Raw genomic sequence first — 15,476 nt, 5'->3', positions numbered from 1 at the left:
TCTTCCCATCACCAACACATTAGGTCTACTTTGCTGTTCAAAGCTCTGATATTTATTCTCTTCACAAAATTGGATAAATCAGACTCTGATCATTTCCCAAAACTGGAATGCTCTTTCTCTTCCCTTCCACTTACTGACATACATCTTATACTGAAAACCTTCCTCAGCTCCTCTCAATTCTAGTGCCTTCCCTTTATTAATTACTTCCAATTTATCCCATCTATGATTTTATCTGTACATATTTATTCTCCACTTTTCTTGGCCAAATTATGTTCCTATCCCCCTTCAGAACAACTCTTCTCAATTCTTATTTTTTCTAAGTAAACACATTGGTAAAACTAAGCAGTTCTATGCAAATTGGGACCATCCGTTGCTTTTTCCCCACTTCCAATGTCATTTCCATCTAGGAATTGGTATAAATCAATTATTTGTTCAAGTTATGTCTATGCCATGCTTGGAAATGGATCCTATAAACCATACTATGCAAAAGACATCCTGCATACAAGCCATAATCTTGTTTCCCTAACAGACTCCTCCTGATTCAATCAAAAAAAAATTTATATACTATCCAAGCAACAAAAATTAACCCATAATGGTAAGATTCTAAAATAAGTAGTCAGGATACATTTTCCCCTCCTTTGACATTTGCTACCCAAAGGATTTGATGATATTCTTTTCTATTATTATTTTACTATGTTGTAGAAATACTTGCTTTATTTCATAAATTTAAAATAATTTTTAAAAATCTTAATGTAAAATCAAACAATAGGAAACTTATTTACCTGTAAACCCAGGTAAGCAGATACAGGTGCCATTCAGACTTTCACTGTCACAGGTCCCACCATTCAGGCAACTGATGTTAGCACAGGGATCTTTGTATAATTCACAATGTGTTCCTGAGAACAAAGACAAGAAACAGTGTCACTCACAGAAAGATAGGGTTGTGCTAAAATCTATATCATCTAAGAAAGTGAAAATCTTCAGCAGGTTGGATGCTGGTGATGGATGGATGAACTGCAGCTGGTCTTGTATCTCATGTCCTGCTGGCTATCCTGCTAAGAGACAAAGACAAAGAGAGCAGAGTCCGACCACAGTACAAATCCTTCCCAGGTATAAAAATCTGGGAAACAACAGAATTTTCAAGATAATAGATATATAAGTAAATTTATCAGCCAGTCATACTTCCTTTTACAACCTCATTTCTCAGAGAGCTTTAAAAGTAAGAATGATTCGCCCTTTCTCCCCAGCAAACCAACCACATTATACAAATCATGGTGGAAATTAAAGGAATCCTAAATTATTGGATTTAGAGCTGGAAGAGACTTTAGAGTCCATATATAGTCCAACTCATCTCATTTTCCAGATGGGGAAACTGAGGTCCAGATATTAGTACTTGGTCAGCTGTTAGCTCATAATGACCCCAACCAAAATTAGGACGAATTTTGAAAGGAACCAGAAAGCTCAATAAACACTGAGCAAACCAAGGGAGAATTCCTCTCTCAATACGCATTCCATGGTTAAAGCTCCTATTGATAGCATATTAATTACAGCTGTTAGGAATGTCCAAGGCAAAAGATACATCAGGGATCTCAATCTCAAAGCAATATTAACAGCACAGATTTCTTCGGTGCTTTTCTAAGGGCTTCTCCGTCTCTAATCCCAAAAAAAATGCTTTTATTAAAGCTTATAAGCATTTTTGTCCCAATTTCAGAGATGGGGAACCTGAGGTCAAGTGATTTACTGAAGGTCATCAACTAGAGAATAAATGATCTGGGGTTTAAAGCCAAGGCTCCTGACCCCAGGTGTCTAAGATTCTTTCCCCTATACCACATCCCCTCAAATAGAATCATAGAATCGCATATCTAGAATTGGAAGAGACCTTAAAGGTCATATAATCTAATTCCTTCAGATAAAGAAACTGAGATCTAGAGTAATTAAATGATCTGCCCAATTATATACAGGAAGCAAAAGACAAGACATAAATTTAAACCGAGTGTCACAACTCCAAATTCAATCCTTTTCACATCATACCACATGCCCCATATCAAGGGAATTTGTCGTGTCATTAAAAATACAGGCTAAAAAAATTATAGATATGCATGGAATGGGAATATTATTATGCCATAAAAAATGAACAAATAGCCAGCATCAACAGACCAGAATGTAGTGAACAGAACTAAGGGAACAATTTCTATAATGATATCATAAGCAAAAATAATTTGAAAAGATTTTAGAATTGGGATTAATGTAGTGCTAAAATATGAGTGCAGATGTCTCAAGATGAAACATGCTTCCCCTAGCTCTTCCTGCTACAGAGGTGATGATCTTAAAATGCAGAATGAGATATACCACACGGTTTATGTGGAAACTGACTTCACTGGATTATGTAGATTTGTTATGATGGTTTTGATTCTCTGGTATGCGTGTTTATGAATGTTTTATTTGCTGGAAATGCTCAACTGGGGGCAGCAGCAGCGAAAAAGAGACAATAGAAAAGGTTTGCAAAAATGAATCCACGAATAAGTTTCTTTTTTTAAAAAAAAAAATCAAGCCCTATATAAAGTAGTGATGATATCTTTGAAGTGTTTTGTTCTTTTAAAAGGAAATCTTGAAACTCTATAATAAAAAAATGTATAAAAGTAACCTTTTACTCTGAAAACTAATTATGCAGCAAAACAGACAAGAGCGGAGAAAAATTCATTCATTGAGCCCTTCCCATGACCCTGAGGAAATGAACAAAAATGAGAAATTGTATTTTTAATGCTACATTCACTTTTGCTCTTCTCATATCATTGCTTAAGTTCTATTGTGTAAGCTATAGCCACTCCCTATGATTCACTATTTAGTCATTGAAATTATCCTTGTTTTTGTTCATTTTTATTGCCTTTAGCAATGCAGATAAAAAGGGGAGAAAGCTATGGGAAGAAATAAAAAGCCTATCTCTATGTATTATATATTTATGTGGTGCCTAGCAAAGCATTTCAGGGCAAAGTTATTTTTTTTAATCCCTCTTTGTCCCATATTCTCAAATCCAATTCATCATCGTATCCTGCCAAATTTCTCAGTAGGGTTTCTCAGATTGTGGCCTCCCTCATCCCTTTTGCAGCCCCACCCAAATCCTTGGCCTCCAGAGTCTCATTCTTGGATCACTTCAGCCACTTCCGAGTTGCTCTTCCAGCTTCCACTTATAAGGGACACCTAGATTTCATTCATTCTTACGAAATACTGAATATTCATTTACATCAAAGATAAAATTAAGGGAAACAATTAACATGTAAAAATTGCTGGCCTTTAAAAAATACTTTAATCTTTCTCTCCTCAGAATTTTCACTGAGCCTCCAATGTAAATGACTAGATTTAAAATGAACCTTTGCTTTATTTTGTTCATTAGTACTTAAGGCCAAAAGAATCTCAAGCCTTAGGCTGTTGGATTGTAATCAGTGGCAACAAGAAAAGATGAAAAGATCACTCAAATAAAACAGAAAATTATGCCTCGGTCCAAGAGAATAAGATAATGCAAAATCTGCAGATAATTCCCACACCAGACCTTCTAGGTCCAAAAGTCTAAGGTAATTTGGGGCCTTGTCTCCATCCATCAAGTGAAGCTGACAAGCAAATTCTAGACAAAATTTTAATATTCCTTCTTCTAAGAGAGTAGTAAAGAAATACCAATTGGTGGAAGTTTTAGGAAGACAAATTTCAGCTCAACATGAGGACAAAGATTGGCCAACTGAAAATGGTCTCAGGGTAGTGAGATTCCTTCCAATTATTGAAAGTGTTTGAGTCTATGAACCACTACATAGAATTCCCATTCCCTCTATTTTTGTCAGCCTGCATTTTTGATTTCCTTCACAGACTAATTGTACACTATTTCAAAGTCTGATTCAAAGCAAAATAATTGTTTGGACATGTATACTTATATTGTATGTAACTTATACTTTAACATATTTAACATTTATTGGTCAACCTGCCATCTGAGGGAAGGGATGGGGGGAAGGAGGGGAAAAGTTGGAACAAAAGGATTTACAATTGTCAATGCTGAAAAATTACCCATGCATATATCTTGTAAATAAAAAGCTATAATAAAAAAAAAAAAGAAAGAAAGTGTTCAAGTCTAAGGCTATGGAAGAGAATATTCATATATGAAGCACAAAAGTGAATGAATAACTACTCTGGTCCTTTCCAACTACAATATTCTATGATTCTATATAAGTTCAGAACAGAATGGGTTTTAATTATTTTACGTTTATTTCATTTAATTTCAAACAACAACAACTAATATAATAAGAAGCAATTTGGATTCAAGACTTTTGGAAATAATTTTATTCCTTTTTATGGCTGTCTTTTTTTAAATGAGCCTTCAGATCATCTGTACCTTCATTGAAGAGTTTTCTTAGTGGAGATAGATCAGAATAAAAGCCATTTTCATGGAAATAACATTGCCGTGAACAATGCTATTGAATTTTTCCTTTGGTTATTTCTTTAATTTTCGTAGGTGAAAGTGAAGTCCAGGCCACTGGGCTTTTACAGAAGATCAGACTAGCCAATGATGCTAAAAGCAGTAGGCCTTGTTAAGTGCATTTTTTAAAAATTCATACAAAAGAGATCAGAAAGCTTCAGACAGGATAGCTAGAAGTGCTCACGTACAATGAAAGATAACTAAAGGAAAGCACAATCATAGCTATACTTAGGGAAGTCACTGAAACCTCAAGTATGATGATAATCAGACTGTAAAAGGAAGAGGAAGGGGATTAATCCTGAAAGAGAACACCTTCAAGCTTTGGCCTTTCCAAGTTAAACCAAGCAGACATAATGGATTGAAGATCTGGGTTCTTTGTCCTTCATATATTAGGCACCTGAGCAACTTGCACCTTATCTCCTAAACTGAAGTGACCCATGGCAAGGAAAGGAGCAACGGTGGACATGTCTAGGGTGAACCATGAATCAGTTTGACTAGCCTCTACATTTTCCAGAGAGTCACTAAGTGCAAGTTAGAAATGCTGGATGAGCATAGGGAAAAAAAACTTCATAAGAAAATCCCATATCTCTTATAGAGGAATGAGTTCTTTTTAGATAAGTCTATTTAAGTAGAACAAATCACTGCAGCAGAATTCTATGGTAGGTAGGAGAACTGCCTAGACCAAGTGTTTTTAACCATTTTTATGGTATGAATTCTAATCACAGTCTAGAAAACCTATGAATCCCTTCTCAGAAAAATTATGCATACATTAAAATAAGTTAAGTTACAAAGGAATCTAATTATGTTGAAAATTTTTTTTAAAAGACAAGTTCATAGACCCTAAGAACCCCAGACCTAGACATACATAGAATAAGAAGTTAACACTTTTCTTTTATTTCTTTTAATTTTAATTTTTTACTTCTTCCAAACCTCAGCTCAAATACAGTTTCTCCATGAAGCTTTTCTTTTTTTTCTCAATAGTATCTTATTTTTCCAATTACATGTAAAGATAGCTTTCAACATTCATTTTGTAAGATTTTGAGTTCCAAATTTTTTCTCCTTTCTTCCCTTATCTCCTCCCTTTCCCAAGATAGTAAGCAATCTGATATAAGCTATACATGTACAATCATTTTAAACATATTTCCACATTTATCACGTTGTTCCATGAACTAAGATAATAATTTTTTTTTTACAAATACTGAAGCACTATGTAAAAGATAGCCATTGTTTTTATTGCTTCCTGATGTTCCCACATGCTACTATGTCCTTCCCAGACTACTATGTCATATGCACAGAAGAGAGATAAGAGATATTCTGCTTATCCCCATAAAATAGAATGAAAAGAAATGAGTAACAGTTGCAAAAGAAACATCAGGCTTTATGTAATGAAACTCTTTTTAATAGGTTCCTTCCAGCTCTAAATCTATGTTCTAACAATGACCCATCCCCTAGTGGAATGGACTGCTTTCAGTGATAATGGATTCCCCTTCACTATTGGGAGGGTGTCTTTAAACAAATGTTTAGAGCTAAAGAGACTGCAATTGGACCTGGTCCAATTCCCCATTTTCCTGATGAGGAAACTAAGTCCCAGGGATGAAGTGACTTTCCCAGAGTATACAAGGAGTTACAGACCTCTAGAGATGGCATTTTGAACACATCGGGGCTCTTTCCAAAATGCCACAAGGCTATAGAGGATATTTTTATTCTAATATGGGTTGGACCTCTAAAGTCTCTTTGAGTTCCAAAATTTTGTGATACTGTGACTTGGAAGAGTTCAGCCTCTTGAGTCACTATTTTGGACTGGAGTGTGTATCCAATTAACTTTAACACAGGATCTCTCATGTAGTCATTCTTTCTCACACGGCCCTCATTGAGTCTGTAAATTCCCCACATGTCCCCACATTCACCACAGCTGGGACCTACAATATCCAAAGCCCTGGAAGTTTAATCTTGAGGGTCTTCATCCCATGGATAGAGCTATGTTTTCCTCAGCTCCCAATCTTCTCCTCGCTTCAAATAACTTTATATCTATTTTGCATATGCTTAGATATGTATAAGTTGTTTCCCCTAGTAAAATGTAAGCTCCTTGAGAGCAAGAATTATTTCACTTTTTATTTGAATCCCATGAACCATGAACAAATACCATAGTATTTGGTATACATGTATATACATTGTTGGTTTACTGATTTGTTTGTTTAATCTGAGGATAGAAGTTGAAACGCAGCCCTCAATGTCTCTTTGTCCATAATAATATGGCTGTCTCCTATATGGGAATTCTCAGAAGAACATTATGTCTTAAAGGTAGAATATGCTTCCCCACTCATCTACATGGGATCACCCTTATTGTGCAACTGGCTCCCAAGAGGTAGGTGGGGAAATTGCCTCTTGAGTTTTATCTCAAGTTTAGTCATAGAAAAGAAGGACATAACAAGTACATATTGCCAAATGTGAGAAGGTTGATAGATACAGCAAAGATAAGTATGGTAAATCAATCCCTCAAAAAAGTGACCTGTAACTACGGAATGTTCTGTCAGGACTTGGGGTGCAGAAAAAATTGGCAATTTTATGGAAGTCCTTTGCTCTTGTTAGAAGCAAAACTTCTGGAGACAAATACCTATAGTAAAGGAAGAAAAGCAGTTGTTAAAATCTCCTAACCATTATAGAGAATAGGGAGAAAGCTTTCCATATTGTCTATTAGAGGGGTATTATCAGTGTGGTAGGGCTATCCATTTCAAGAAGGTAACCTTAGTCTAGTTCATGGATAATTCTCTGTGATGCTTATAGGATTGGATTATAATAGGGCAGGATCCCTGAGGCATCCTCCAATCATTCCATAAAATTTTCTAGGGAATTCCAGATGCTATGTGGGCCAAGGATTGTTGGCTCTAAGCCACAGGAATTCATGGCTTTCAAAGGTCTAAATGTGTCTTGCAAGAATGTTATGTCCTTAGGGGTCCAAAGCAACTGTTATCACTTCTTCATGGGCTCTGGAGTCCTCCACTGAGGCACTCCAGGGAACACTGACACATTCAACTACAAGCCATCTGTCTAAGGCATCAAATAATATTGTTGCCTCCTAGCAGGAGTAACACATTTAAAGGACTAGGCAAGCACCCTGGATGGGGAATAATGAATGAGGGCACAATGCATGGGAAGAAATGGAAAAAGGGGTGCCCAATATGGGAAGAAAAGACATCCTCATCTGCCTACATCCAAGTTGGAAAAAAGAACAAGCTATCAATTGAAAAACGTGGGTACTGGTGGCTCTGTTGAAATCCAAGAGCCAAGACATACAGGAAAATTGGGTGTTGGGTCAAGATTCAAGGCATAAAGGACCACAAAAGATTAGGAAGTAAAAATAGAGCAAGTCACATTAGTGGACCATTTTCCTGACCCAATCTGTTTCACCAAAGCTACAGCCCTTTTATTGCAAGCTGCTTGGAATCTTTGGCCCTTCTTATTGCTGAATGCTAGTGCGGTCATGGTAGGGATCTGCCAAACTTCCTTCTTCTTCAGATGATCCCAATGGAATTTGGGAATATAAATGACATATCTGCAGTATGGATATTCTTTATACTAAGGTAGATTATGAACCCACTTTCTCTTGCCATCACTGTCCATTTTTTCCCATAACATTGGAGGAAGGGGGCAGAGACAAAGAAAAATGACAAATTCTGTAGCTAAAAAATGAAGGTTCCAATCCTACCCCCAATGTTGATTACCTGTATAACCCTGAGCAAATCACTTAAAGCCACTGAATCACCGTTTTCTTATCTGTAAAATGAGTTAGGTACTTTCTGAAATCCCCTCCAACTCCAGTTTCCCAGGTCTCTCATAAAGTGCACTCCCTTCACCTTAGTTTTCTTGGTTCTATAAATATTTCTTGGCTATCAATAGACTCAAGTCATACATCTTTTTATTTGGTCAGCCTATCTCTTTTTTCCAGACATATGTCTTTAAATATGACTTTTATGCCATCTCTCACATGCAAGTTATTTTTGGTAATACATAGCGAGCTACCACCTTCAGAACAGAAATGGAGTGTCATTGGCCAAGAGGGAGCTTCCATTGAAATCAGGTACATAAAACTGGCCTCTCGTCCCTAAAGAAGAGAAAACACTCAACGTACTTTGGCAGATATAAGGTAGCCTGGCCAGTAGAATAAGGAGTCATTCCAAATCTATCTCAAAAACACCACATTTTGTCAAGGAAAATGAGGTCCATACTTCAGACAGTCTGTGGAATGATACAGTCATCATTCATTGGCAATGAACACAGTACGTGCTAGTATGAAATTTATATTTAGCCTCAAGCAAAAACAAACTTCAATTCAGTCAAAACAAACACAAATCCCCAGTTTTCATATTAAGGGGTAGATAGAGGCAATGTTCCTTTTTAAAATATTGCTGCTTCCTAGAACTACTTATATAAGTTAATTTAGAATTAAATTTAGGAAGAATTAGAGTAGTATATAAGTTAAAAGTTGTTAATCCCACAATAGAGATATGATGATTATATTGTGTGAGGGTGGGAATAAAGAGGGGCTAATATGTATATGTGTGTATGTGTGTGTGTTTCAGGGGGACCAAGTGAATTAATCTCTAGACAAAATATTCCAGGTAAATAGAATCTAACTTGACATTTTCTCTGTCGCTGCTCTTCCTAGGGAGTCTTCTCAGGTCTTTTTCTGAGTTTTAATTACATTTATACCCCACACGTTGATACTTAATCATGTTTTATGTGTCATAGTTTTCTGTGCCAAACTAGTTTGTAGATTCCCTGAGGGCAAGTATTATATATTTGTGTGTCTTTTGTAGATCCCACAGCACCAAGCAATTAGGTGATCAATAATTACATGTTGAATGATTGATAAAGTAGAAGACAGTATGTGAAACTTTCAGCCCCTAGAAAAATATTTTCCTTTTCAATTGTATATTTTTGGTCATATAACTTGCTATGCTAGGAAAAAGTTAGTCCAACTGTGGGCTGTGCTTAATCTTTAACAGTAAAAGACTGTAACCCATTAGTCTCCCTTGAAGACATATCAGGGTCTGACTCATAAGTGCTCAAAGGAGATATGGGGATTTAATATGTTCATGTATTTACTACTTTGATGCTTTCTGCTTAAATGGTTCCTCTACACTTCAATTTCTAGATTTCCAGGTTCTTAAACAACAGTGGAAACTTATATGATAGTAATTATATCTAGGTAGTCATTTCTAGTAGTGTTAATTAGTTTTTGTTAAACAGCTCATATGTTTGCCTAATGAATTCATTTAAAAGACCCAATGATATTGTTAAAAATAAGAGAAATAAACTGTTTACGTTTTTCTTTTTTTTCTTTTTTCAATTTTAATAGCTTTTTATTTACAACTGTTTACATTTTTCAAAGAATTTTCTTATTAGATTCTGACAACAACCATGTTAATTATATAAGGCAGCCATTATTATATCCATTTAATAGATGGAGGAACTAAGGTACAGTGCCTCAACCACAAGTAGTTACAGGTTAGTAACAGAATGAGGATCATATTGCAAGTTTGGCTCATGTAATTATTGCTCTTTCCGCTTTTACGTGCCACCTAAAAACAGTTATTAAGTGCCTACTATGTGCTAGACTGCACTAAGCAATGAATATAAATGATAATTTTTAAGAAAAAAATTAGCATACATTGTTGGTGGAACTGTGAGTGGATCCAACCATTCTGGAGAGCAATTTGGAACTATGCTCAAAAAGTTATCAAACTGTGCATACCCTTGACCCAGCGGTGTTTCTACTGGGCTTATACCCCAAAGAGATCTTAAAGGAGGGAAAGGGACCCACATGTGCAAAAATGTTTGTGACAGCAAGAAACTGGAAACTGAGTGGATGCCCATCAATTGGAAAATGGCTGAATAAACTGTGGTATATGAATATTATGGAATATTATTGTTCTCTAAGAAACGATCAGCAGGATGATTTCAGAAAGACCTGGAGAGAGTTACATGAACTGATGATAAGTGAAATTAGCAGAATCAGGAAATCATTATACACTTGAACAACAAGACTATATGGTGATCAATTCTGATGGACGTGGCTCTCTTCAGCAATGAGATGTTTCAAACCAGTTCCAACTGTTCAGTGAGGAAGAGAGTCTTCTACACCCAAAGAGAGCTAACTCTGTATGGTTCACAACATAGCATTTTCACTCTTTTTGTTGTTTTTTGCTTGTGTTTTATTTTGCCTCTTTTTTTTTACTGGTTTGATTTTTCTTTTTTGGCACGATAATTGTATAAATATGTATGCATATATTGGATTTAACATACATTTCTACCATGTTTAATACATATTTGATTACTTGCCATCTAGGGGAGGGAGTGGGGGAAGGGGAGAAATTGGAACACTAGGTTTTTCGAGGGCTAATGTTGAAGAATTGTCCACACATATATTTTGAAAAATAAAAATCTTTAATAAAAAAATAAGAAATTTAGCATCAGTATGACTGACCAATCTTGCCTTTGGGAAGCTGGCAGAAACACAAACACATCTTCAGGATCTAGACCAAACTTTAGGTCTACAGAGACATGATGACCATTTTCCTCCTATGTGGCCAAGGTGTGGAACCTAGCATAGGCAGACTCACAAACACTGTCTGAAACCACATATAAAGATTGTTAACAAGTCCACCACTGGTCCATTGGCCTGAAAATAACTGTTGCAACACAGCTCCTTTAGACTAGACAGATTTGGATAAATGATGGCCAGAGCACATACAACTACATAGAATCCTGTGTTTTAGAAGACCCAAACCTGTCAACTGTTCAAAAAGGGAAACATGGGATATAGTCACTTCCCCTATGAAAGGTTGCAGTTCTTTATTTATAAAGGAGGAAGATGGGGTTGAATTAGAGAATCTTTGTGGGAACTAAAATTATGGGATTTAAACTACAGATTGGTGAAATAAAAAGTCCTCAAAGGAAATTTGTGAAAGGCTACTTCCACCTTCTCTAAAATTATCAATTATTCAATAAGTATCTATTAAGCACCTTTTTTTATTGTTCTGTCATTTTGTCATGTCTGACTCTTTATGAGCTCATTTAGGGGTGGAGTTTGGAAAAAATCCTGAAGTAGTTTGCCTTTTCTTTCTGGAAAATGAGGCAACTGAGGCAAACAGGGTTAAGTGACTTGCCTGGAGTGAGACAACCAGTAAGTGTTTGATGCTGGATTTAAACTTGGGAAGATGAGTCTTCCTGACTTCAGGCCTGGCCTTCTATTCACTGAGCCACCCACCTACTCCATTAAGCATTATTTCATCCAAGTTTTATTCAAACCCTGGAAATCAGGTACTATTATTATCCCCATTTTTCAGCTGAGTAAACTGAGACAGACAGAGATTAAAGTGGTTTGCCTATATAACACAATGTCTGAGGCCTGATCTGAACTCAGGTTTTCCTAACTTCAGGCCCAGTGCTCTAACCAGTACCCTACCTAGATATCTCATTAACTCACACAATCAATAAGAATTTCCCTGGGACTTGAATCCAGATCTCCCAACTTGTGATCAAAATCTCCTTCAATTATAGGAAACTGCACAATAGCAACAGACAAACTCACGTAGCAAACAGTGATCAGACATTGGCTGAGTCAAAGGCAAGTCTTCACGCCGGACCACCATGCTGGATTTACAAATGCTGGCTGACCATCATGGTTACCAGGAATTTCCGTTGTGTAGGATAGCCAGCATTGATGCTGACACTGTGGACTCTAACAGACTTCGGCACATTCCACAAAGTCTTATCGAGTCCCTGCTCTCTGTTCAGTGAAAGGGCGACCTCTGGTCCTGGAACCTTTGGTGAGTCCATGTTACAAGCCACTTTCTGACTGCTATTTACAGAGAGTTTAAGGATCTACATTGGTGGTGAGGATTTCTTCACCCAAAATTCTCTACATCAGTGAAATCACAAACCCAAAATCAAAATCAATGTGCTAAGGATAAAGGGGAGGGAACATAGAAGTTCCACAGTATAGATTTAGAGCATGAAGGGATCTTCCAGGGACCATAAGGAAACTCAGATTCAGAGAAAAGGGATTATACATTGCAGCTCACTTGAAGCCATCAGCAATTTAGCCAGGATTCAGATATAAGCCTTTTGATTCCATAGCCAATGTATGGCCATCAATGAACTAAATCATGCAGCATCAGAGCTAGAAGGGAGCTTGGAGGTCACTTAGTCATGGATAAAAAAGGATTCAAATGATTTGCCCAAAATCACTCAGAATTCGATTGGGCCTGCTGGTCTACCCTCTCAGTCCAGGAATGTTTCCATGACAACACAGCATCCTCTCTGGATTCTTCAGGAGGATAGAGCAATACTTCTCCTCTTGGAAACAACTGAAACAAGTCATCCTTGCCCTGAGCCCAAACAGTAAAATTGATCCTTACCTTTATACTCTGGGAGGCACACACACTCATAGCTGTTCACCAGATCCCTGCAAGTGGCCCCATTCTGGCAAGGGGTAGAAAGGCATTCATTGTCTTCCTCTTCACAGTAAAGGCCATGATAACCTACAAGACAAAAAACAGAACATGTCATGAAACATTTCTATTTCAAAACTCACTTATTGGCCTCTAGGACTGACATGTTCAAATGGTCCTTAGATTTCACTTATAATTCTGTTAATTTTCAGAAAAGGAAACTGAGGTCCAGGGAGATAAAGACTAAGGGCCTACAGGTTATGGATGGCAGACCTGGGGTTTAAAACCAGGCTCCTGTTTTGTTCTCTTTAATTCCAAGTCTAGAAGACTAAATGAATTGTAGCAGTTCTTTGGGAAAGTGGGGTTGACTCTAAGAAGGGGATTGGAGTTGATTGGAAGAAGGAGCTTGTTTGTTGTTTGGACAATGTCAAATGCTTTTCTACCTCAACTTCACAGCTAAACTATGTCTGTAAAATTATCTGGATGCCTGCGAGAGTCTGAAGCTCACAAGAGAGGAAAGGAGAGGATTTTTGATTATTTACAGACTTATGTATAACTCCTTGAACTGTCCATTGGATAATATAAAATCTTTCCCATTGTCAAGCTGGAGTGCTTGCATGATAGCTAAGGCACCTTTTCTTCTTCTATAGAAACCTACACCTAAGACAAATTCTTATGTTTCTGGGGGAAACCTAGAGTGGAGAACCAAAAAAAAAAAAGTGATATGTGATAATCATCTAAGATGGAATTCAGTCCATTTGTATGCAAAGCTTTAGCTCTAAATCATAGGCTACATATTCATATAAACCACACAATCTCAGAATTGGAAATGGCTTCAAAGGTGACTTTACTTATTTACTAAAGTGAGCTTACTAGACCATTAGTGCGCTGAGGGCAGGGATTTTATTTTATCTAAACTTCTAGTACCTATTCTATACAATATTCTACATATAGTAGAATTTTAATAACATCTACTAAATGAATGAATAATAAATGATAGAACTAGTAGTGTCTTTTATGGATATGAAAATCATTATCTCTTACAAACCAATTAGAAAAATTATCATTCTGACCTAAAATAAATATTCATATTAAAATGAATTTAATTAGGATGGAAAGAATTAGCAGTAGTTTCTTTTTTTTCAGCCAGTTAAAAGATTAATATGGCATTAATGTGTTTTAAAGTTAAAACCGGGGCAAGAGAAAGGAATGATGTCATCATATGACTACTTACCAAAACATTTAAACTTTTAATGTAACTAGCCTCCGATAACGCAAGTTTAAAAAAAAAAAAGTGGTTGTTCTCACTGGAGATTTAACTCCTTGGTTTCCAAATACTTCTAAATTATATATAGAAAAGATAAAATCCCCTAAACTTTCCAAAAGATACTCCATTTATTTTGATCTATGCAGATGTGTATGCTGCTGCCAATTTTGCAAAAACAAGCCCATTTTTGGGATGGGCTCTTCCCAGACAGAAAGAAATATGTGAAGCCATTCAAATAGTATTAATATTGTTGGCTCTGGCTTTAGATAATCAGGATAAATAAATGCCTCTCCAAGTGGGAATGAGTTTTGTTCACTTTCTTTGCCTTTGTAACTCATCAAAGCCAAATTCTCAAAGCCCAAATGTCTGTCTCACAAGGCCTTCTTATGGGTTCCATGATTTATTTATTCTGCTTATCACAGATGTGGGAATGATTTTATATTTGCCTTATCAGTAGACCTTCATCAAAAAGTGTAGATATTTTAGCTGGTTTGGATGAAACTTTTAGTATTTTTCTTTTTTCTATTCTGTATTTGGACAGGGTCAAATGACCTACCCAAAGAAACATGTGTTGATCATGATGACAATGATGGTAATAATGGTGGTGAGGAAAACCAGTCCTTCTATGATATTTGAAGGCTTAAAAAGTCTTACCCATATCGTTAAACCTCATTAACAGCCCTGTGAGGTAAGTGCTTCATAGGGATTAAATCATACAGCAAAGGCCTATCACTTAGCACAAACACCTCTTGTAAATTTATAGAAACACTTCCTCACACTGTAACCAGATTAGTTGAAACATCTCCTTTCCAGTCTTATTATAAATTATACATTTTCTCCATACAATGAAACAGTCAAGTGGCCCTTCTTATGTTCTTCATATACAACATCTTATTTTCCACATTTGAAGTGGTTTTGTCCCATGCCTTAAAGCAGGGCTTCTTAAACTTTTTCCACTCATGATCTCTTTTCACCCAAGAAATATTTATGTGATAATATATATATATGCATATATATATATATACACATACATATATGTTATATATATGTACATATATTTTATATATATATAATAATTTCATGGCTTCCACATTCAATTATGTGATTCTGCATGGGGTTGTGAATCATAGTTAAAGTTTTGTATTAAAGTACTTCCTTCCCACCTCCATTTTTCAGGAATCCACAGTTTTTTTCAAGGTTCAATTCAATGCAAACTTCTCTCTGAAGCTTTTTCTGCTCATTGGTCTACCCTGACAATTAACTTGTATCTATTCTGCTTATATATTTCATTATA

At 36.2% G+C, this 15,476-nt stretch overlaps 1 protein-coding gene across 1 annotated transcript in view; it reads right to left on the bottom strand.

The window, feature by feature from the left end:
* The window catches only part of DNER (delta/notch like EGF repeat containing), a 330,352-nt gene that overhangs the window by 33,302 nt on the left and 281,574 nt on the right, over positions 1-15,476 (bottom strand). Inside the window, exons 9-10 of the mRNA XM_051983379.1 lie at positions 12,883-13,005; positions 783-896 (exon numbers count right to left, since the gene is read on the bottom strand). Of these exons, the coding sequence (XP_051839339.1) occupies positions 783-896; positions 12,883-13,005 (237 nt within the window). The remainder of the gene's footprint in view (positions 1-782; positions 897-12,882; positions 13,006-15,476) is intronic.

The sequence above is a fragment of the Antechinus flavipes genome, chromosome 3, assembly GCF_016432865.1.
Source record: "Antechinus flavipes isolate AdamAnt ecotype Samford, QLD, Australia chromosome 3, AdamAnt_v2, whole genome shotgun sequence".
In the NCBI taxonomy this organism is placed as follows: domain Eukaryota; kingdom Metazoa; phylum Chordata; class Mammalia; order Dasyuromorphia; family Dasyuridae; genus Antechinus; species Antechinus flavipes.
Note: the sequence above shows the minus strand (reverse complement) of the source record. Positions and strands in the feature narration are given on the sequence as shown.